Source organism: Ursus americanus, chromosome X (assembly GCF_024610735.1).
Source record: "Ursus americanus isolate L20-20 chromosome X, mUrsAme1.1.p, whole genome shotgun sequence".
In the NCBI taxonomy this organism is placed as follows: domain Eukaryota; kingdom Metazoa; phylum Chordata; class Mammalia; order Carnivora; family Ursidae; genus Ursus; species Ursus americanus.
Genome location: NC_142164.1, coordinates 62,923,295 through 62,947,081, shown reverse-complemented (window position 1 = coordinate 62,947,081; position 23,787 = coordinate 62,923,295). Strand labels below are relative to the sequence as shown.

The window sequence follows — 23,787 nt, the reverse complement described above, 5'->3', positions numbered from 1 at the left end:
AGTCTTCTTTCCCATTAATTTACACATATCTCTGCATATATAGAAGGATAAGTCCAGATCCTAATTTTGGACCATTATGGAATTATTGAAGATTGCACTCTTGGTTCTCTTCTTTTTCTCATTTTATCCTTTTTGTGGCTGATGTCATAAAATGACTTCAGCTGTCATGTTTCAATGATTCTCAAATCTTGACTTCCAGCGTAGGTTTTTCTTCTCAGCTTCAGACTTCTAGATCTATCAGCTAACCAAATAATTTCCACCTGCATATACCATAGGTACCTCAAATTCAAAATTTCTATCATCTCTCCACCTCTCAAACCTGGTTCTCCTCATTTCCCACTTTATTTATTTATTGTTTCTTTATTTCCTACTCTAAATAATCATTACTCTAGTCGTACAAATGAAATGCCTTGGCTCCTTCATCTTCCTCACCAGCAACACTAGAGTAATTTGCCTATTCCATCTATTCCACTTTCAGAGTATCTTTTTTAAAAAGATTTTTATTTATTAATTTCAGAGAGAGAAAGCTAGGGTGGGTGGGGGAGGAGCAGAGGGAGAGGATCTCAAGCAGACTCCCCACTGAGTGCAGAGCTCACTGTGGGGCTTGATCTCACAACCCATGAGATCATGACCTGAGCTGAAATCAGGAGTTAGACACTTAACCGACTGAGCCACGCAGGCACTCCCAGAGTATCTTTTTGATCTAGCTTATTTCTTCCATCTCTTTTGCCATTGTCCTAGTGAAGACCATTACCATCTCTCATATGAACTACTGCAATAGCCTCTCCCTGTTTCTAGCATTGTTACCTTTTGCTATAAGCTCCACATTGCTGTCAGAATTACTCTTTTGAAACAGTTTGAATCACATCATTCTTTTTCTCAAAAATATGCCTGCATATTTTAAGTCCAAACACTCAACATGGCTTTTCAAGTTTTCCACAATCTGGCTTTCTGATTCATCTTCTATAAGATCCCTCTACCCATCATCCAATCCTATAATTCTTGTTTGGAACTAAGTCAGTACATTTCACACCTCTTGGCCTTTGTCCCCCACTTTTGTACTTGTCCTCTAGTCATTAAATTCCTAACTTTCAGAGTCTAACTCAAATGTAATTATTTTTATGAAGCTAATCCTACGTGCCTCACTAGAAAGTAACCGTTTTTCCTTTTCTACTGTCACAAAACACTACCTGGGGTTTTTTTTTTTTTTTTTTAGCGCTGTTCCAAATTTACTTGCATCAAACTAATTTGTGTTCATGGCAGTGAACTTTACTAGGCTGTAAGCTTCTATAAGACAGAAACAATGTCTTTTTTTTTTTTTGGTAGTGCGTTCCTTTTTATTTTTTATTTTTTTTATTTTATTAAAAAATTTTTTTTATTATATTATGTTAGTCAGCATACTATAAACATACTATAAACCAGCATCCCTGGTTTTTGATGTAAAGTTCGATGATTCATTAGTTGCGTATAACACCCAGTGTACCATGCAATACGTGCCCTCCTCACTACCCATCACCAGCCTATCCCATTCCCCCACCCCCTCCCCTCTGAAGCCCTCAGTTTGTTTCTCAGAGTCCATAGAAACAATGTCTTTATTGATTGTTGTATCCCAGGAAGTATCCCACTGCCTGGAACATTGAAGAGACTGTTTTGAATTGAATTGAATTGAATTTGGTGCTTGAGACTGATCAGAGTTGGTCACTCCTTGCCCTTTCTCACAACAACTACAGGCCTCAGGAGATGGTTTGTTTATAAAGAAACCTGTATATCAGAGAGCTCTTCTTTTTTTTTTTTTTTTTTTTTTTTTTTTTTTTATTAATAACGATTTTTTATTATATTATGTTAGTCACCATACAGTACATCCCCGGTTTTCGATGTAAGGCTCGATGATTCATTAGTTGTGTATAACACCCAGTGCACCATGCAATATGTGCCCTCCTTACTACCCATCACCGGTCTATCCCATTCCCCCACCCCCCTCCCCTCTGTAGCCCTCAGTTTGTTTCTCATAGTCCATAGTCTCAGAGAGCTCTTCTTAACCAGAATGTGTTCTCTTTTCCTTTGACCTGGAAACAAGTTAAGAGTCCAAGTCCCAGGCCCAAATCTCTAAGTATTCCTTTTTCTTTCCACTAGTAAACCTAGACTGAGCACAGGGAGGCCAGTGGAAATAGCAGCAATCCTATCAGTATAGTGAGAAAGACATGATTCATTTATCATCTAGCTGGAGTTTGGAAAGGAATTGAGAAAACCATCTGTCGAAATCTTACCATCAGCAGTACATTGCCCTGGGCAGCCAGCCTGCTGTTAGAGATTAATTATAGGTTGTGTTGTTCTTCTCACAAAGGTTCTTGGGTTAACTTATGGACTATATAAGAAGAATCAGAAAAACCACCACAGACCATGGGATTAACGTTGACTCAAGTGTCAGGAAACTTGAACTCTATTCATTATTCTGCTTCTAACTTGCTATGAAATATTATGTAAATGGATTTCTACCTCTGTGCTTAGTTCCTCTAATAATTTCTTTAAAATCTTTTTCTTTTTAATCTGTAATGTAATCTGTAATTTTTTTAAATGTGTAAAACAGTTTTAATTAAAGATAAGAATTTCATAAAAGGAAAAAATAAAGAATGGTTTGACAGGGGTATTTGGTCTTAGTAAGGCAACACAAAATAGATCCATTATCAAAGATCATTTAATTTTTAAAGATCAATAATACCAAAAGCATGAAGTGAGGTGTAAGAAAAAATTTTTATAAGTACGATTTAATTAAAGCTGTTTATACTTATTCTCTCCTACAGTAGTAAAACATGGATTTTAAAAAGAATGGGTTGAGAAAAACGAGCACACACAGCACATAGGGTTAGAGGACCCAACATGCAAAATCTGTAAGTTAGACTTGGTCATATCTAAAATCCTTTTATGCTGTGACATTGTGTAGGCTGTGACATTGGTAATAAACCCAGCAAAATGGTAGGTGCTCATGAGAAAGCAAGTATGTTTTCCCTCATCTCTTCTATCCAGTGCAGGAATGGAATTCCTACTCTGTGCATTAAAGCAAAAATAAAGGAAATTAAAAGCACACAGATTTAAAAGGAAGAAATACAACAGCCCTCATTGGCATACGACATGCTTTTCTATTTAGAATCTCAAGGAATCTACTGGGGGAAAAGCCTCCTAGAACTAATAAGTGAGCATAGCAAAGTTGCAGAATATATGGTCAATATACAAAGATCAATCATATTTCCAAATTTAAAACACCACAGGATTTATAATAGCTTCAATAAAAAATTAAATATTTAAGCATAAGTCTAACAGAGATCTAAATAACAGATTAATGATATTAGCTTTTTATGGTAGATGGAAAGCTGAATAAAATAGGGTCCCAGCTATTAGAGAACTTGCAATTTAGTAGGGGACAAATATATGTACTCAAATAGGCACTGAGTAGTTTGTGACTATTTCACAAGCAAGGTATTCATAAGAATTTGTATGAACTTTGAGGAGGAAGAGGTTGTATCCAAATAGGAGATTAGGAACCAGAAATTTAATTGCACCTTGAAGGATGGGTAGGATTCAAGTAGATGAAGGAGCAGAATTGTGATAGGAAGAAGGAATGTTATAAACTCAGTACATAAATGGGAAAATAACACAATTTATGTGGGGAACAGTAAGCAGGTCTTACAGAAACATGAAGTTCTAGTAAGGAGTTCTGAAATATAAACTAGAAACAAGCTTTGGGGAGGTATAATGTGCTTTGAGTATCAGCTGGTACAATTTGGATTGCATTCAGTTTAGAATAGGGAGCCAGTAAAAGAAAGCATGTGTTTATAATTGCACTCTTACCAAAGTAACAGGAAATAATGTGAATGCCCTAAGAGGAAGTTCTAGGCTTGCATGGGTAGTAGGCATTTGTAGAAGAGTTGCCTGAATACAGGTTTACAGTGCAGTTGTTACAGTGTCAGTCTCTATGTAAACAGGAGTTGGGGGCTCAGTTTGCCAGGGAATACAGGGGGATTATGAAGCATTACATTTAGAAATTATAAACCCAGAGATAAGTATTTAACTGATTAAGAACCAGAGGGCAAAGCTGGTTGAAACAGGCATGGGGAAAGAAACTCACTTTAGTAAATTTGGAGAGTTAAATTGATCTAAGAAACAGAGGGGTAGATAGGTGAACAAATGGAAAAAATAGTCATGAATTGGAGCAGAAGGGGGTCAGTGGTCAGGCAAGATAGGCTTGCCTGAGGGCCAAAAAATCTTTTATAACTGAATTCCAATGTACATGGACATACTCCTATCCTGTCATTCACCCCAAAACATTACACATTCCAGACATAGTAATCTGTTCAACATCCACTAATCTCACCATTCATTTCAGGTTTTCATGCCTTTGCACATGCATTTTCCATCTTCCCTTAATGTTTGTCCCTTCTTCAGCCATCCCTTCATCCCTCTTCTACCTGGCATATACTACTCCTCCTTTAAAGCCTAGCTCAAATATCACATCCTTGGTGAAACTTTAGGCACAGTTAGAGGCCCCCTTCCTTGTTCAAATCTCTTTTAGAGCATGTTGTATTGTTGCTGTCTTCCTCCCTCATTAAACCTTGATCTCTTTATGAATTGAAATTCTCTTATTTATCCTGTATCCATAGTACTTGACATAATGCCTGGAACATGGTATATAGGAAATTGAATTAATTAATCAATTAACTAATCAATTAACTAGTTCGTTTTTTAAAAAACATGGGTTTCAATCTGCCTCGTTTGAAAGGGAGCTTACTCTAGTCATTGATATTAACTCTCACCATGGATTTTCCCCTGGATGTGGAGTATGTTATACTCTGTAATCACATTGACTATGAATCATACTGGTTGGTAAAAAATACCAGTGTCTCCAATTTATCAGCTGCAGGGATCAGGTAAGAAATATTTATTTCTTTACCTTGTTGCTCTGGTGAATTCTCAGAAAGTTTAGGTGAAGAATCAGTGGTGGGTGATTTGCGAAACAAAAACAAAAACAAAAACATCCAAAAAAACAACAGCTCTGAACAGGTATACATAGGTATGGGTATTCAGTTTCCAGGGCTTTATTTTAGGTCTCTAACTGTTCCATACCACAAGGTCCTTAAGACAGCGATGTTGAAGTAGGAATTCTAAATAATCCAAACCATGAATAACTTCTTTCTTTAATCAGATATGGGCGATAACAATGATAATGATTACCAGAGAGGCTGAGTTTGGCTGGATAATTCCCTGAAGTCTACACGGAGGTTGTGGTATGAATCTTAGGGGCCAGGAAATATTGAGGATAAAAGTGATATTGCATGGAATGGTATCTTCTGCATTGCAGAGGAATGATTTGTTTTTGAGATAAAGCCATACATTGGAAAGGATATTCATTTGTTAAGGTTTTGAGTAACACTTAAGGACTAGTTTAGATATAAATATTAATGTATTCTGTCTGACCATCTGAGAATAATCTACTGAGGGTAACTTTCACCTAGAGGGGAAGAAATAAAGATTTTCAAAATAGAATTAGGAGATGGTGACCTTGGCCTGTAAGGACCTGATTCAGAAGCCATTGGAGAATTCGAGAGACATTTTTGAAAGCCATGAGTGGTGTCTTATAAACTTTTGGTTAAGGTATTGAGCACCACAAAAAAGGGAGTTTTATTACAAAATAAGGAGAGTTCACAATAAAGCCCTAGATATTATGGCACAAGAGGTTGACGTTTTACTTAAGAGTTTTTGAAAGGCCTTTCTGCCTTCTAATTGATTCCCCTACCAAACAGACCATTTCATTTGCCTCTGAATGGAGTTCCGTATTAATTATATTGGAAAAGTTGAAGCTAAGGTTTCATGACATAGACATAGAATGTAGATTTGTTTCCTTAGGTTGAAGTATAAAAAAGTGCAGAGGTATGACTTCAGTACTGTATTAGGCCAAGTGCAAAAACAGAAAATATGTCTACATATGAAAGAGTCTTTCTATAAGGAAGATAATCTTATGTTTGGTATTAATATGAGATAATGATGAATGGGTCTCATCAGCAGTTCTTTGTTGCAGCCCCAAATTTATGGAATAACTTACTCCAAAGCATAAAACATATAACAAATAAATATGAAGATTCAGGCCCTCATTGTTTCTGCTGAGAAGTTAGCTGTTAATCTTACTGACATTTCCCTATAAGTGACAGGTGGTTTTCCTCTTGCTGATTTCAAGATTTTCTCCTTGTCTTTAACGTTCAGCATTCTTACTATGATATATCTGTTTGTGGGTCTCTTTGCATTTCTCCTACTTGGAATTTGTTGAGTTTTCTGGATGTGTAGATTATTGTTTTTTCTTTTTAGTAAATTTGAATTTTCAGCCATTCTTTAAGTTTTTCCCCCATCTCTCCTCTCCTTCTTGCACTCTCGTTATGTGTATATTGGTGTGCTCAGTGGTGCCCCACACTACTCTGAGGCTCTGTTCAGTTTTCTTCATTTTTCCCCCCTCTGTTGTTCAGCATGCACAATCTCTATCAACATCTCTTCAAGTTCATTAATTCCTTTTTTCTTCTAGTTTGAATGTACTGTTGAACCTTTATAATGACTTGTATATTTTTAGTCATTGCACTTTTCAACCTCAGAAATCTTATGTTTTTTTAAACGTATTGCATGGTGCACTGGGTGTTACATGCAACTAATGAATCATGGAACTTTACATCAAAAACTAGGGATGTACTGCATGGTGACTAACATAATATAATAAAAAATATTATTAAAAAAGAAATTTTTTAAAAAAAATTTATTTATTTGAGAGAGAGAACAAGTGGGGTGGGGTGGGGAGGAGCAGTGGGAGAGGGAGAAGCAGGCTCCACACCAAGCAGGGAGCCCAATGCGGGACTCGATCCCAGGACCCCAGGATCATGACCTGAGCCAAAGGCAGACACTTAACCGACTGAGCCACCCAGGTGCCCCAGAAATTTTCTATCTCTTTATTGACATTCTCTATTTGATGCAACATAGTCATCATATTCTTCTTTATTTAATCAAGTTTTAGTTCAGTTCTGTGCATATATTTATTATGGCTACTTCTAACTCGTATCTGCTTAATTTAATATCTGGTCACTCTCACAGGCAGTTTTTGTTGCCTGTTTTTTTCCCCCAGTGTTTAGGTCATATTTTCCTGTTTTTTGTTTTGTTTTGTTTTGTTTTTGTTTTTGTTTTGTTGTTTTGTTTTTTGTTTTTGCATGACTTGCAATTTTTTTTGTTGGAAAATGGACATTTTAGGTAATATATTATAGCAACTCTGGGTACTGTTACCCCTTCCCTGACTTATTACTGTTATTTCCTTATTTCCTTGTTTAGAGACTGGCTGAGGTGTTTTTAATAAAATACGTTTCCTCCCCGAGACTCTAGTATTAAGTCTCTGATTGTGCTCCTCAGGGAAGCACAGCTTTGGGTACGTCACAATCACCTTAGGATAACAGTAGTTCTGGTAGAGTTCTCTGCCACTTTTTCCCTGACCACGTCCAGCTGTTGAGCTCCTATTGTTTACAACAATGCCTGGGGCATAAATTCTACCACAAACTAATTTAATCAAATTGTGGCTTCTCTGAAGGAACAGTTTCTGAGATCGGTGTATGATTTGTTTCTTAAATCCAGGTGAGCTCCTGCCAGCTGTCTTATTCCCCAGTTCTCTCCAGCATACTTGCTAGCCTGTATTCTATGCTGTATCTTCATTAGATCCACACATTTCCTCCCAAATCCCCTTACCACAATCTCCATTGTTTTTGAGAGCGTTCTTAGGTTTAAACATCTGTATGCTCTGTTGCAAATGAAGTCAATTCCTTGGGGAAAAGATTGAGCGCTGTTTTACAGCCTGCTTCTGCTCCTCTCTCCCCATGCCAAAATCTCTGAGCTGGGGCTGTGAAGCCAGTAGTGGGGACAACGGTGAGCTTCCCTGAGTGACACACTCGCTCTAGGAGCTGATGCTCAGTGGATGGGTGTCAGCAGTCTGACAGTAGTCAGCTTACGTCTCTTGATGTCAGGGGAAGAGCTATCAAAGCTCCAAGACTCCGTGTGTCATGCCCAAGGTAGAGCCTCTATGTCATCATGGATGTTGTACAGAAGGGAGTCCCTACCTCTTGAACATGGTTGTCTAAGACTTGGCCCTAACAATCGGTAGGTGGGGGCAGGATGAGAAATCCTACTTCTCCTGAGGAAAATGCCTTCCAGTTGGGAACTGGGGTGAGAGGGAGTCATGTATTCTCAGCTGCAACAGTCTGGAGTGGAGTGCCCAGTTTGCTGAGGTGGGAAGTGGAGAGAGAAAAAGCAGTCTTGATTCACATACCACAAACTCTAGTATTTGTTTCTTAATTTTTGTAGATTTTCTTGGTTAGATGTTTCTTTATGTGCTGTTTGCTCTTAGGAACATTTCCAGACTTGAACATTTTTTAAAATAATTTTTACTGTTTTCACTGGAGAGCAGGTTAGCAGAGCAACTCACACTGCCATGCCAGAAGTGAATTTTTCAAAGTTCTGACTAAACCTCTTCTTTTTTTTTTCTAATCCACTCCCTTGATTTCACCCAGTCTCATGGCTTTAAGTATCAACTATACACCGATGACTCTCAAATTTACATCTGAAAGAACCTTTCCCTCTAAATTTGTGTCATTTAACCAACTTCCTAGTTAACATCTCCACTTGGATATCTAACAGGCATCTCAAACTTGACATGTCCAAAATTGAACTATTGATGTGCCTCATCCTAAAACCTGCTTTTTCACAGTCTTCGCTATCTCAGTAAATACAAATTCTAATTTCCCCGTTGCTCTGGTCAGAAATCTTGGAGCCATTCTTGACTTCTTTCTTTCTCAGTCCACATCCAATCTCCTGGCAAATATCATAGGCTTTATTCTTAACATATTTCATGATTTCCCCACTTCTCAACCCCTCCAGCCAGGTCCAAGCAATCTTTTCCCTGGATTGTTGCAGTAGCTTCCTAATTGGTCTCCTTGCATCTAGACTCCACGTGGTTCTTCTCCTTTCTATCTCCTAACATGCCAGAGTGATCCTGTTAAAACCTAAATCATCACATCACTTCTCTGCTTAAAACTATCTGTTATCTACTCATCTCAGAGAGAGTTTATGCTCGTACAATGGCCAAAAAGGCTCCGTAAAATCTGCACATCCCATTCTCAGTTTACTCTGACCTCATCTGATATTACTGTGGCCCCTCATTCTGCTCCATTCTTACTCTGCTCCTAACACACCAACCTCACTTGTACCTTGGAATCTTTGCACTTGTTATTCTCTCGCCAGGAGCACTTCCCTTAGTTATCTTCATAAATTCCTTCCTTTCCTCCTTCAGGTCTTTGTTCTTAAATCTCATGAGGGTTTTTTGGTCACCCCATTTAGATTGCTGCCATGGGACACCTGGGTGACTCAGTTGGTTAATCGTCTGCCTTAGCTCAGGTCATGATACCAGGGTCCTGGGATCCAGCCCCACACTGGGCTCCCTGCTCAGCAGGGAGCCTGCTTCTCCCTCTGCCTGCCGCTCTCCCTGCTTGTGCTCTCTTCCTCTCTCTCTGACAAATAAATAAAATCTTAAAAAAAAAATCTCTGCTCCTGCACTTACTACCTGTGTGACAGCTTCAAGTTAATTTCATTACATTTGTTTTGTTATCAGTAAAATAACAGATAACAAATAGATAACAAATACAGCCTACCTCCTAAGGTTGTTGAAAGACTTAAGTGAGGTAACTAAAGCATGCTGCGTAGAAAATAAGAGTTTATATTAATATGAATTCTCTTTTGCCTTCTCCCAACTCTACTACTCATGATGTAACTCTAAATTAGTTCCCTAAGTCTCACTTTTCTCACCTGTAAAACAGGTGTGATAATAAAACAGGAATGATAATACTGAGCCTTAATACTCCACAACGTTGAACGAGATAACCTATATATAAGTGCTTTCTAAAGGTACTACGTAGATGTATGTGAAGGATTTCTATTGATACAAGCAATTGGTTTGTTGCTTCCCATAATTTTTAGGGATTATATCAAATTTAGAGCTCACAACCTAAGATGAAGTTTACAGTCATCTCAATTACTACAGGAGAATTTTCCAGCTTTTGCTTTATCTGGCTTCATGCCTCCATAAAAAAGTGAGCAAGAGAGCTAAATTCAAATTTGTCAGTTCTGTTATTAGCATTTTTGGTTTAGGTTTCCATGCTGCTTAATATTGTCTTTTGGTTTTCAAAGACCCATACTATCCATGACCTCTACCACCACGGAGAATTTCAAGATCTTCACTCATTTCTCTATGTATCTGTTCTAGCACATAGCAAAATGCCTGGCAAAGAGTAAGGGCTCAAGTAGTATTTGTTACCTGAATGATTTCATGGTTCTGTCGGTTTGTGTGAAGAAGGCTGCATTTGAAGTCAAAAGACTGGGGTTTCTGTCTTGGCTCTGCTTCTTTTTGGTTGTGTGACCTTGGGCAAGTCACTTTAGGAAAAAGAATCACACAGATAAGATCGCTAAAGGGCGCTTGGTAAACTGCAAGCTTTTTTTTAAAATATTTTTTTATTATATTATGTTAGTCACCATACAGTACATCCCTGGTTTTTGATGTAAAGTTCGATCATTCATTAGTTGCGTATAACACCCAGTGCACCATGCGATACGTGCCCTCCTTACTACCCATCACCAGCCTATCCCATTCCCCTATCCCCCTCCCCTCTGAAGCCCTCAGTTTGTTTCTCAGAGTCCATAGTCTCTCATGCTTCATTCCCCCTTCTGATTAGCCCCCCTTTCTTTATTCCTTTCTTCCCCTACCGATCTTCCTAGTTCTTATGTTCCATAGATGAGAGAAACCATATGATAATTGGCTTTCTCTGCTTGACTTATTTCACTTAGCATTATCTCCTCCAGTGCCATCCATGTTGCAGCAAATGTTGAGAAATCATTCTTTTTGATAGCTGAATAATATTCCATTGTATATATATGGACCACAACTTCTTAATCCATTCATCTGTTGAAGGGCATCTTGGCTCCTTCCACAATTTAGCTATTGTGGACAGATGCAAGCTTTTTTTTGAAAATAAATGAGAGAATGTATAGAAGCGTTTTGTAAATTACAAAGCACCAAATTTTAGGTGTTATTATGATTACTCATTAATGAATTGTGCTTTAATAGCATCTTAAATAACTAGATACATAGATTTGCTAACGATTATTTGTTAATATAGGTAAGTGTATGTATGGATATTTCCTGTAAGAGTGAAAACACAAGACACATTAGCAATTGTACCGTCCTAATTCATATTCTGTGGCATTGAGAACAAAGCCATTTAGAAACTAGACAAAAATGACTACAGTACAGTTTTAGTCCTGGAATATCTCATGACACCATTTTAAATTTATCACTTCCCTTAAATTACTGGTAATGAAACAGTACTGTACTACAGTGTTTTCCTTTAGCGTGTCCATTGACTAAATAGCCAGATTTGTTTTTTAAACCCAGGGACCCTTTGAACTACATTCAGTACTAGGTGGAAAAATGCACAAGCTTTCAGAAGTGACTGGGATTACAATTCTAGGCTGCAATTCTTATCATCCAATCAAATTTAAACTCTCTATAATTATAGCTAATGGTGTACTGACCTAGAGGGTCAGGAACAAAGCAGGGAAAATAGGAGTGAAACAAAGGAATAAAAATACCATTAATACCAATATAAAAACAACAAACAAACAAACAAATCGAAAACAGAGAGCCAGATCAAGGCTCAAGTCCCACCAAAGGCCTGGATATTCCTGGTATCTGCTACTCATGTTACTCTGAATCTCTCATGTGTTGCTTATGTGCCTCTGTGGAAAAGGGAATTTTAAGAATTGGTTTTTTGGAAGGCAAAATAGAATTATTGAATGTCAAAATTGGAAGAACATTTAGGAGTCAAATAGCTAATGCATCTCACTTATTGATGGGGAAAGGCAAGTCCAGAGAGGGAAAGGGACGTGTTAAATGCTGCTCAATATTTTTTTTAGCAGAATTCGCAGGTTTCTTACTTTCACGTTACAGCTCTTTAAAAAGGAAGCCTGTAAATCACTTTCTTACAGCGTGCCATTACAAAAATATCATAATTGCTGGGTTGCTTGTTAAAAACAAAGATTCTTTCATCCTTTCTCAGATCTACTGGATCAGAATCTAAAAGGTAGGCCATGAGAACCTGCATTTTAACAAGCTCTCCAATTGTGCTAATACACACTGGTGTTGAAAAGTACTGCTGCCTAGACATTCTTTCTCAAAAGAATCAAAAAGTGTCTTTCCAAGTACTTAAAATAAACAAAGCGGTCGTGGATCTGAAATGCTGTCAGAATCCCCATGGTAACCGTTCAGTGTAGGTCTCAACGAATAAAGACAAGGAAAAGTCTAGTGGTCAAGCACACTTGGGAAGCTGCAGTTTGTAAAACAGTCTAGTAGACGGCGGGCTCTTCAGCAGCTTACCAGGCATTTTTTACTTCCCCTTTTGGTTACACAGACACACTAACTGAAGATGCAGTTATTGAAGTATAATCTCTCTGCCAAGACACAAGTCTAAAACCAGTGGGCCTTATATATGTAATCCTTTTATCACTCTCCACCCCTAGATTTTCCTGGCTGTACCACGCACCCAAAGTTTTGCATGCAGAACCCCTAAGGGCTCCCGGAAGACCCTGCAACCAACCATCCCTGGCCTCAACCCGTCCGCCCGGCTAACCTGTGGGAACCCACGCAGCGGGGGACTCCAAGGGTTACAAGCATTTCGCTGGAGAGTGACAGGGCGAGAAGCCAATAGTATCTAGGCAGGCCGGACGTCCGGTGTGGGCGGGGCAGGGACGTAACGCGCCAAGGGGGACCTCCGGAGTCCTAGGGGTGAGAGGGGCAATCCAGGTGAAGAGTTTGTTAGCGTCCGGGGCGAACGGGAGAGCTAATGAGTTTCGGCCCCTTCCTTCTGCTCTGATTTAGCCTTAGGGGTCGGTAGCTGCAGGGACGGCCCGGGGCCTGGTGTTTGGCCATGGACTTACGGTGTTCGGACTCCACGCCTTGTCACGACCAGAAAGCAAACTCTGTGTCTACTCCAAGCTCCGAGCCGCTGAGACCTGGCGACCTGATCTCAGACCAAGCCGGGGGAAACAGCGCCTCCAAGTCCAAGCCGACTGTCCTCGCAGGCCATGCTCCTTCTAGCGTACCGGCTGAGCTGGAGCCTCAGGCGTGCGGCGTGGCCGGCCTCAACTCCGAGAGCAGCGGTGGCAGTGGCAACTGTGACGCATCAACCGGCGAATCCCTCCTGGGGGACCGCGAAGTCTCCCAGCAGATCGGGACGCAGCTTAAACTGCTGCCTATGAATGATCAGATCCGGGAGCTGCAGACCATCATCCGGGACAAGTGAGCCGAGATCAGAAGGGGAAAGGGACGTGGAGGGTGTCACAAGGCGGGGGGTAGGGGATATGGGGCAGGGATTGAGAGTAAAAGGGCTGCGGGCTAAAGTTTTTGGCTCTGGGAAACTGTGGAGATAGGGCAGGGCAGGGTGTCACGTGACTCAGGCCTCCAACCCTGTCTTTCCTAGTTCCTGTGTTCAGCATGGCCCTCTAAATCCCGGGCTCCGTCTGTGTGTCTTCTGAGCGAATAATAATCCTCAGCGGTTCCTGGCTGTAAACGCGCCTACGCTATCTGTCCAGTGCTGGTCTATAACCCAGAAATGGTTGCTACTCAAGGTTATGCTCTACCACAGATCACCTCAGGCTTACAAATAGAAATAAAGCAATTTCAAGGGAATTCTGTTGTGCTCAACAAGTTCTCTAACCGTTTGCTGTTTGCTACTGCAAATGTGTCATTTTCCCTAAGGTCTTTTAGTCTTGGAGTTTCGGTTTTGTTGGTTACGTGGAAGCTTATCATTCAACTCTTCCCAGGATTCATATTTGTAAAGTTGCAGAAACTTTAATGTCTCCTGTAGAGTTAATGGAGCAAAGGGAAGCTAAAGGAATCTTTGGCGCCCCTCCTAATCCCACAAATCAAGATAGCCAAAAAAGTAATGTTAAAATGCTATCTTGAGGAGATCTCAAAACTCATGTTGTAGGTGGGGTTTTTCAAGGGAAATATGTACCATGATTAACTACAGCTGGTTTCTGTATTGGCAGCACCTTAAATGAGTAGCTACTGCATGTCAAAGCACTCGTTTTTCAGTGGGTGGCTTAATCTTTTAAAATGGCTGCTGGGTAAAGATGACATTCTCTAAATCATACTGTAGTAACTTTTTCTTCATACTATTGTTAATAGGCTCCCAATTTGTTTCTTGCCTTCAGTTTTTCTGCCTTCCACATACTCCCACACATTACTGAACAATCTTAATATAGAGCTTTGATTAGGTAACTACCCTCCTCATCAGCCTTCCTTGGCATCTTAAAGCCTATCAATTGAAGTCCAGGATCCTGACCTTGACATTAAGGCCTCTCTTCGTGGTTCCTAAGAAGTATTCTGAAACATCCCTGATTCTGCTGTCCTCTGAAATTCTCTTTACTCCTTCCTTTACTCCTCTGCATTTTCATATCCTACCTATTCTTCAAGATCAAACCCAGCGTTAAATGTGCACTTCTGTCAAGAAGCTTTCCTTTAATCATACTTCCTTACTGCTCTTCCCTGGCTTTTTAAATGCGAGATGCACTTTCTGTTTTGTATGTTGTTATCTGTGTATTAGTGTTGTCTCACCTATTAGATGTAATGAATCAATATTGAAAACTACTGTGGTCATATGATACAATAGGTGGAAATAGTGATCTTAAGAAGTAGGAGGCATAGGTCTGATATTTGCAGTAGGGGAAGCTGAAATGAAACGCATCTGTAGAACAAAGAAAAGAGGATGATGATTCTTGTTTGTGTATATCAGGAGTTACTTACCTTGAGTCTTGGACGCCACTGCACCCGTAGATGGGTTTCAGGGCCTTGGTGAACCATCAGAAACTATTTGGGAAGTATTATTCATTATGTGTATTTATTTATTTATTTATAATTTTTATTTTGTTGTATTAGTCAACATACAGTACATCCCCAGTTTTTGAGGCAATGTTCCATGATTCATTATTTGCGTGTAACACCGAGTGCACCTGGCAATATGTGCCCTCCTTAATACCCATCACTGGCCTATCCCAATCCCCCACACCCCTCCCCTCTGAAGCCCTCAGTTTGTTTCCCAGAGTCCACAGTCTCTCATGGTTCATTTCGGCTTCTGTTTACCCCCCTTCATTCTTCCCTTCCTTTTCCTACCGATCTTCCTATTTCTTATGTGCCATAAACTAGTGAAACCATATGATAATTGTCTTTCTCTGCTTGACTTATTTCACTAAGCATTATCTCCTCCAGTCCCGTCCATGTTGCTGCAAATGTTGTGTAATCGTTCTTTCTGATGACTAATATTCCATTGTGTATATGGACCACATCTTCTTAATCCAGTCATCTGTTGAAGGGCATCTCAGCTCCTTCCACAATTTAGCTATTGTGGACAATGCTGCTATGAACATTGGGGTGCATATGGCCCTTCTCTTCACTACGTCTGTATATTTGGGGTAAATACCCAGTAGTGCAATTGCTGGATCCTAGGGTAGCTCAATTTTTAACTTTTTAATGGACCTCCACACTGTTTTCCAAAGTGGCTTACATTCCCACCAACAGTGTAAGAGGGATCCCCTTTCTCCACATCACCTCCAACGTTTGTTGTTTCCTGCCTTGTCAATTATTGCCATCCTAACTGGCGTAAGTGGTATCTCAATGTGGTCTTGATATGAATTTCCCTGATGGCTAATGATTCTGAACATCTTTTCATGTGTCTCTTAGCCATTTGTATGTCTTCATTGCAAAAGTGTCTGTTCATATCTTCTGCCCATTTTTTTATTTCTTCATTTGTTTCTTGTGTATTGAGTTTGAGAAGTTCTTTGTAGATCTTGGATAACAGTCTTTTATCTGTAGTGTCATTTGCAAATATCTTCTCCCATTCCATGAGCTGCCTCTTAGTTTTTTTGACTGTTTCCTTGGCTGTGCAAAAGCTTTTGATCTTGATGAAGTCCCACAAGTTCATGTTTTCTTTTCTTTCTCTTGCCTTTGGAGATGTGTCATGAAAAAAGTTGCTGTGGCCGATGTCAAAGAGGTTGCTGCCTATGTTCTCCTCTAGGATTTTGATGGATTCCTGTCTCACATCGAGGTCTTTCATCCATTTGGAGTTTATCTTTGTGCATGGTGTGCGAGAGTGGTCAAGTTTCATTCTTTTGCATGTAGCTATCCAATTTTCCCAGCACCATTTATTGAAGAGACTGTCTTTTTTCCACTGTATGTATTTTCCTGCTTTGTCAAAGATTAGTTGCCCAAAGAGCCAAGGGTCCATTTCTGGGTTCTCTATTCTGTTCCATTGGTCTATGTGTCTGTTTTTGTGCCAGTACCATGCTGTCTTTGTGATCACAGCTTTGTAGTACAGCTTGAAATCCGGCAATGTGATGCCCCCAGCTTTGTTTTTCCTTTTCAACAGTTCCTTGGCCATTTGGGGCCTTTTCTGGTTCCACGCAAATTTAAGGGCTGTTTGTTCCAGTTCTTTGAAAAATGTCATTAGTATTTTGATCGGGATAGCATTGAAAGTGTAGATTGCGCTGGGTAGCATAGACATTTTAACTATGTTTATTCTTCTGATCCATGGGCATGGAATATTTTTCCATCTTTTTGTGTCTCTTCAATGTCTTTCAAGACTGATTTGTAGTTCCTAGAATATAGATCCTTTATGTCTCTGGTTAAGTTAATTCCGAGATAACATATGATTTTTGGTGTTATTGTAAATGGAATGGATTCCCTAATTTCTCTTTCTTCAGTCTCATTGTTCGTGTATAGATGCAACTGATTTCTGAGCATTGATTTTGTATCCCGCCACATAACTGAATTGCTCTATAAGTTCTAGTAGTTTGGGGGTGGATTCTTTTGGGTTTTCCATGTAGAGTATCATGTCATCTGCGAAGAGAGACAGTTTGACTTCTTCTTTGCTGATTTGGATACCTTTTATCCCTTTTTGTTTCTGATTGCTGTTGCAAGGACTTCTAGTACTATGTTGAATGATAATGGCGAGAGTGGGCATCCTTGTCGTGTTCCTGATCTTAAGGGAAAGGCTTTCAGCTTTTCCTGGTTGAGAATGATATTCGCCGTAGGCTTTTCATAGATGGTCTTTATGAAATTGAGGAATGTACCCTCTATCCCTATACTCTGGAGTGTTTTAATCAGGAAAGGATGTTGTATTTTGTCAAATGCTTTTTCTGCATCAATTGAGAGGCTCATATGGTTCTTGACTCTTTTCTTGTTGATATGATCTATCACACTGATCGATTTGCAAATGTTGAACCACCCTTTCATCCCAGGGATGAATCCCACTTGGTCTTGATGGATAATCCTTTTAATGTACTGTTGGATCCTATTAGCTAGGATCTTGTTGAGAATTTTGGCATCCATATTCATCAGGGATATTGGTCTGTAATTCTCCTTTTTGAGGGGGTCTTTGCCTGGTTTGGGGATCAAGGTAATACTGGCCTCATAGAATGAGTTTGGTAGTATTCCTTCTGTTTCTATTTTTTGAAACAGCTTCAGGAGAATAGGTATTATTTCTTCTTTGAATGTTTGGTAGAAATCCCCGGGGAATCCGTCAGGCCCTGGAGTCTTGTTTTTGGGGAGGTTTTTGATCACTGCTTCAATCTCTTCATAATTAATTTGTCTGTTTAAATAATCAACTTCTTCCTGTTTCAGTCTTGGTAGTTTATAGGTTTCCAGGAAGGCATCCATTTCTTCCAGGTTGTTTAACTTATTGGCATTAAGTTGTTGATAAAAGTCTCTAATGATCTTTCCTATTTCCTTGGTGTTGGTCGTGATCTCTCCCCCTCCATTCATAATTTTATTAATTTAGGTCCTTTCTCTATTCTTTTGTATAAGTCTGGCCAGTGGCTTATCAATCTTATTTATTCTTTCGAAGAACCAGCTTCTAGTTCTGTTGATCTGCTCTACTGTGCTCCTGGTTTCTAATTCATTGATCTCTGCTCTAATCTTGATCAACTGCCTTCTCATGTGTGGGTTAAGCCTGTTCTTTTGTTCCAGCTCCAGCTTCTTAAGGTGAGAATATAAAAACTGCATTTTAGATTTTTCTGTTCTTTTGAGTGAGTCTTGGATGGCTATGTTTTTACCCCTTAGGACTACCCATAGGTTTTGGACCGATGTGTTTTTGTTTTCATTGGTCTCCAAAAATTGTTTAAACTGATTTTTAATTTCCTGGTTTACCAAATCATTCTTGAGCAGGATGGTTTTTAGTTTCCAAGGGTTTGAGTTTCTTCCAGATTTTTCCTTGTGATTCAGTTCCAGTTTCAAAGCATTGTGGTCTGAGAATATGCAGGGAATAATCCCAATCTTTTGGTATCGGTTGAGACCTGTTTTGTGACCCAGTATATGGTCTGTTCTGGAGAAAGTTCCATGTGCATTCGAAAAGAATGAGTATTCTGTTGTTCTGGGGTGTAGTGTTCAATATATATCTATGAGGTCCATCTGGTCTAGTATGTCATTCAAAGCTCTTGTTTCTTTGTTGATTTTCTGCTTAGGTGATCTGTCTATTGCTGAGTGTGGAGTGTTGAGGTCCCCTACTATTATCGTATTATTACCTATATGTCTCTTTATTCTGGTTAAGAGTTGGCTTGTGTATCTAGCTGCTCCCCTGTTGGGGGCATAGATATTTATAATTGTCATATCCACTTTTTGGATACATCCTTTAAGAATAATATAGTGTCCTTCTGTATCTCTAACAACAGTCTTTAATTTAAAATGTAATCTGTCTGATATGAGAATTGCTACCCCAGCTTTCTTTTGAGGTCCATTGTCATGAAAAATGGTTTTCTATCCCTTCACTTTCAGTCTGGATGTATCTTTAGGTTCAAAATGAGTCTCTTGTAGACAGCAAATGGATGGGTCGTGTCTTTTGATTCAATCTGCAACCCTGTGGCGTTTATGGGAGCATTTAGGCCTTTCACATTAAGAGTGATTATTGAGAGATATGATTTTAATGATGTCATGTTGCCTGTGAACTCTTTGTTTCTATAGATTTAAATTTCTGCATCACTCTCGGGGCCTTTTTACTTTTATAGAACCACTCTTAATATCTCATGTACAGCTGGTTTGGTGGTTAGAAATTCCTTCAGTTTCTGCCACTCCTGGAAGGTCCTTATCTCTCCATCAGTTCTGAATGACAGCCTTGATGGATAAAGAATCCTTGGCTGCATGTTCTTCTCAGATAGAGCTTTGAAAATACCCTGCCAACCCTTCCTAGCCTGCCAGGTCTCTGTAGACAGATCTGATGTTATTCTGATATTTTCCCCTCTGTATGTAAGGATTTTCTTCCCCCTGGGCACTTTCAATACTGTATCGTTGGATCTAATATTTGCGAAATGCACTATGACGTGACGTGGTGTAGGTCTGTTCTCATTGACCTTGGTGGGTACTCTCTGCCTCTTGGACACGAATGCTTGTTTCCTCTGTCAGATTAGGGAAGTTCTCAGCTACAATTTGTTCAAATATCTCTTCTAGACCTCTCTCTTTCTCCACCCCCTTGGGGATGCCAATGATTCTGACATTGGAACCTTTCATTGAGTCAGTAATCTCCCGTAATCAACATTCTTGAGATTGGATTTTTTTGAGCCAAGTTTCTGTTTTCACTTTCTCTTCTACCATCCCATCCTCCAATTCACTAATTTGTTCTTCTGCCTCATTTACCCTGGCCTTTAGAGCATCTAGTTTAGACTGCATTTGATTCATAGCATTTTACATTTCTGCCAGATTCGCTCTCATTTCCGCCCTTAGAGATTTTATATTCTCGTTAATATTTTCGTTAATATTATTTTCAATCCTACACATCATCTTGACCATTGTTACTCAACTCCATTTCTTTTTTTTATATAATTTTTATTTTGTTATATTAGTCACCATACAGTACATCCACAGTTTTTGATGCAATGTTCCATGGTTCATTATTTGCGTATAATACCCAGTGCACCATGCAATATGTGCCCTTCTTAATACCCACACCGGCCTATCCCAATTCCCCACCCCCTCCCCTCTGAAGCCCTCTGTTTCCCAGAGTCCACAGTCTCTCATGGTCTGAACTCCATTTCTAATAATTTGGTTATATCCATATCCATTAGTTCTGTGCCAGAGGCCACAGACTCATTATCTTTTCTTTGCTGGAGGGATATCTCTTCCTCATCATTCTGGTGAGTAGAGGTCACGGGGATGCCCAGAGCCCAAATTATTGACCAGAACCCAGGCAGTGTGCACTTGTTTTATAGGGACCTTAGGGATGTGGGCTTCTTGATTTTTCAGCCTGCCTTCTGGGGGAGGGGCCTGCCACGCTGATACTCAAGCAACCCTGTTTGGGTAGAGTCTCCTTGTCCCCTGCAAGAGGGGATGGGGATGGGCACAATGTGAGCTGGTGTTTCTAGGCTTTTGTTCTCTGGCGTCTTTCCCTGGCGGTTTTCTGTGACTCTTCTGAGAATCAGAGCAGCAGTGGCTGTATCTTAGCTTCTGTCTCAGAACAGAGAGATTGCAGTCTGCTCTCCTCTGAGCTCTCTTGGCCACTTTAACTCTGTTTCTGTCGGTGCTGCTGAAAACCCCGCAGCGCCCCGGGTTGTGTTCCCCTTGGCCACTCTCGCAGCCCTCACTTCCAGGCTGGCAAGTCTCTGTCCTTTGTGCTTCTAACCCCGCCAGCCTCTCCGGTTCCCGTTCACACTCCCGAGCTCTCAGTTTTAGTTTAGTTCGAGTGTGCGCTCTGGAGTTCCGGTTTTCAGTCTGGTCGCACTAGCGCGTTCCCAGGCTCAGGGTCTCAGTCTGCCCTCTCACAGGTGCTGGTCCACCAGTCTGGCCCGCTCCCCGTGCAGGTGGCTACTGCTTCCCGGTGCCCAAGCACGTCAGCTCCCTCCCCCTTCCGTTTATCTTCCGATATCTGTGCACGGTTTCACGGCTCCCCACTTCGTACCTCAATACTCAGCGCTGGAGATGTTCATTTGTAGAGATCCAGATGTATCTTCCTGTGTCTCAGGCTGATTCCGTGGGCTTCAAGATGGTCTGGTAGATAATCCAGCTCGACTCGGGACCAGCTGAGAAAGGTGTCCCCTACTCCTCCTCCGTCTTTTCTCCTCCTTGCTGAAAGTGGTCGCTTTTCTGTTCATAGAGTTTCTGCTACTCTTTTCTTCATTCTCCAGTTGTGTTCATAGGTATTCAGAATGGTTTGGTAGCTCTCTAGCTGAATTCCTGGGACCAGACGAACTTTAGGTCTCCTGCTCCTCCGCCATCTTGGAACCGGAACCTCTCATTATGTGTATTTTAATGATTGTTTTTAAATAACATCCTTATTGAGATGTGATTTGCATACCATATAATACACCATTTGAAGTGCACAATTGAGTGGTTTTAAGTATTTTCATGGCTGTGCGACCATCACCGCAATCGATTTTAGAACATCGTCATTACCTCAGCAAGAAACCTGTACACGTGAGCATTCACTCCCCATTTCCCCTCAACCCACCCAACCACTAATCTAGACAACTGCTAATATACTTTCTATCTCTTAAGTTGCCTATTCTGGACATTTCATATAGATGGAGTCATATAACATATGGTCTTATGTGTGAGTAGTTTCTTTCATTTAGCATAATGTTTTCAAGTGTCATCCACATTGTATCAGTACACCATTCCTTTTTTAGCTGAGTGATATTCCACTGTATTGATATACCATATTTTGTTTATCTGTCCTCAGATGATGGATGTTTGGGTGGTTTCCACTCTTTGGCTGTTATGAATAATGCTACTCTGAACATTTGCCTATGTGCCTTTTTTATGGGGTGAGGATTCCTTAGCTTTCATTACATTTCACAAATGTAAGGACAATGTAAGGTACACTGTTGCTGTAGGATTTGGAGAGGGCATGAAGTTCAGCATTCGTGTATGACAACATCAGTACTTGATTGTACTGCATTGTTCAGAAAATCCTAGGTTGTATAGTAAACGTGAGTGTAAGTGAAATCTTTTTTTTTTCTTTTGTGAGTTTGGAAAGAGATAGCAGGGTCCAGAGTGATCTTAGGCAAGATGTTTAGTCTCTGTGCTTCAGCTTTGTCATTGTTAAATGAGGATGTGGTAATATCTCATGGAGCTCCTGGGATGCTAAAACAAGATACTGTCTGAACATTTGTTATAAACTGTGAAGAGCTATGCCAGCCTTCGTGTTTCGATTTGTGCATGGTTCTAATTATATTCATAAGGGCCAGGAGAGAGTAAAAGGAATTTATATAGAGCTCACATTCTTTTTTTTTAATTTTAAAAGATTTTATTTATTTATTTATTTATTTATTTATTTATTTGGCAGAGAAAGAGAGCACAAGCAGGGGGAGTGGCAGGCAGAGGGAAAAGCAGGCTACCCACTGAGTAGGACCCCGCGATCATGACCTGAGCTGAGGACAGACGCTTAACTGCTTAACCGACTGAGCCATCCAGGCGCTTCTCACATTCTTATTTTAAAAAGCAACATTGAGAGATCCTAGGTAGTTTTCATCCTGCTTTGATATGGTATAGAGAGACTCACTAGAATTCTTGATAACTAATTGATGCTTAGTTATTTAGGCTGGAGACAGTGTTTTAGGTTTGTTTTTGTTAATCAAATCTGTTAACAGAGGCCTCTGTTCCTTTATCTTCAAAATTTGGCATCCCCTCACACAAATAAGACCTGTTTCATCCCCTCTTGGGAGCTGGTGTAGGGTGCCTGTGGTAAGAGGAGCTATATTTACATAGATCAAGCTATGGAAGTTGCCATCAGTTATCATATCCTGTCTTCTTCGGAGCTTACGCTCTTTTCTATTTTGATGTGACATCATATATGTGCACTGTGGAGCTGATAAAAGAAGCAGTTTTATTGATCCTGATCTTTGGTATCTAGCTGTTGAAGGGACTGCTTTCTGAATTGACTTTGCAATGGAGAAATGGAGGTTGAGCCACAGGGCTGCATGTTGTAAATCTAAAAGACATCTAAAATGTCTTTTTTAAAATGTCCAGTATTTTCAATATAATATGTTGGTTGTATTAATGAATTTCAAGTAAATGGTTTTCTCTCTTAGAGAGTTCAGGCATCTAAACATTGAGAGAGCAGATTATTTACTGAGTCACACATAGGTAACTGGTGAACTTGGGAAGAAAAATCACTCCTTCATTTTCAGTTTTTTAACAACAAAAACATCCTTCTCTTCCTTCTTCCTTTATATACTAAACTCAGCAAAATCTGAGTGTGATGTACTTTTCCCTTGATCATAGTTCACGACCTCATCTTTAAGGCAATGTATTTAAAGGATCATCTCCCCTCCCCAATTTTTTTCTTTTGTCTCCCGAAATGTTAAAGTAAAGCAGTTTCATGAGCTGTTGAGTCTTTCCTTATACTTGTCCGTGGAAGGGCTTCGGCATGACCTCAGCAGACAACTGGGATGAAAACTGAGCATTCTCACAGTATTTAAATCTGGGAAGTAACACTAAAGAAGGAGCCAAATCAGCCTTGTGACTTTATTTTTTTAGTCAGGTGGAGGGGAGACAACCTCAGGATGGATGAATGTCCTGTTTAGCCCTAATGTGAATGCAGCCTGATGTGATTTGAGTGGTCTGACTAGGATGTAACGTTCGTAACCGAGGCTGTGCATCTGAATTGCCTGGTGAATCTTTTTCTTCCC

The 23,787-nt window shown here is 40.0% G+C and overlaps 2 protein-coding genes across 6 annotated transcripts in view; one reads left to right on the top strand and one right to left on the bottom strand.

The window, feature by feature from the left end:
- Nucleotides 1–13,191, bottom strand: part of ABCB7 (ATP binding cassette subfamily B member 7) — a 311,206-nt gene extending 298,015 nt beyond the window's left edge. The window contains exon 1 of the mRNA XM_045803624.2: nt 13,054–13,191. The gene's annotated coding sequence lies outside the window, so the exon portion shown is untranslated. The remainder of the gene's footprint in view (nt 1–13,053) is intronic.
- UPRT (uracil phosphoribosyltransferase homolog) overlaps nt 12,862–23,787 on the top strand; it is a 41,411-nt gene continuing 30,485 nt past the window's right edge. For all 5 annotated transcript variants that reach the window (XM_087860330.1, XM_087860332.1, XM_087860331.1 and 2 more), the window contains exon 1: nt 12,862–13,414. In XM_087860330.1, coding sequence (XP_087716456.1) covers nt 13,044–13,414 — 371 coding nt within the window. In that variant the 5' untranslated portion in view covers nt 12,862–13,043. The remainder of the gene's footprint in view (nt 13,415–23,787) is intronic.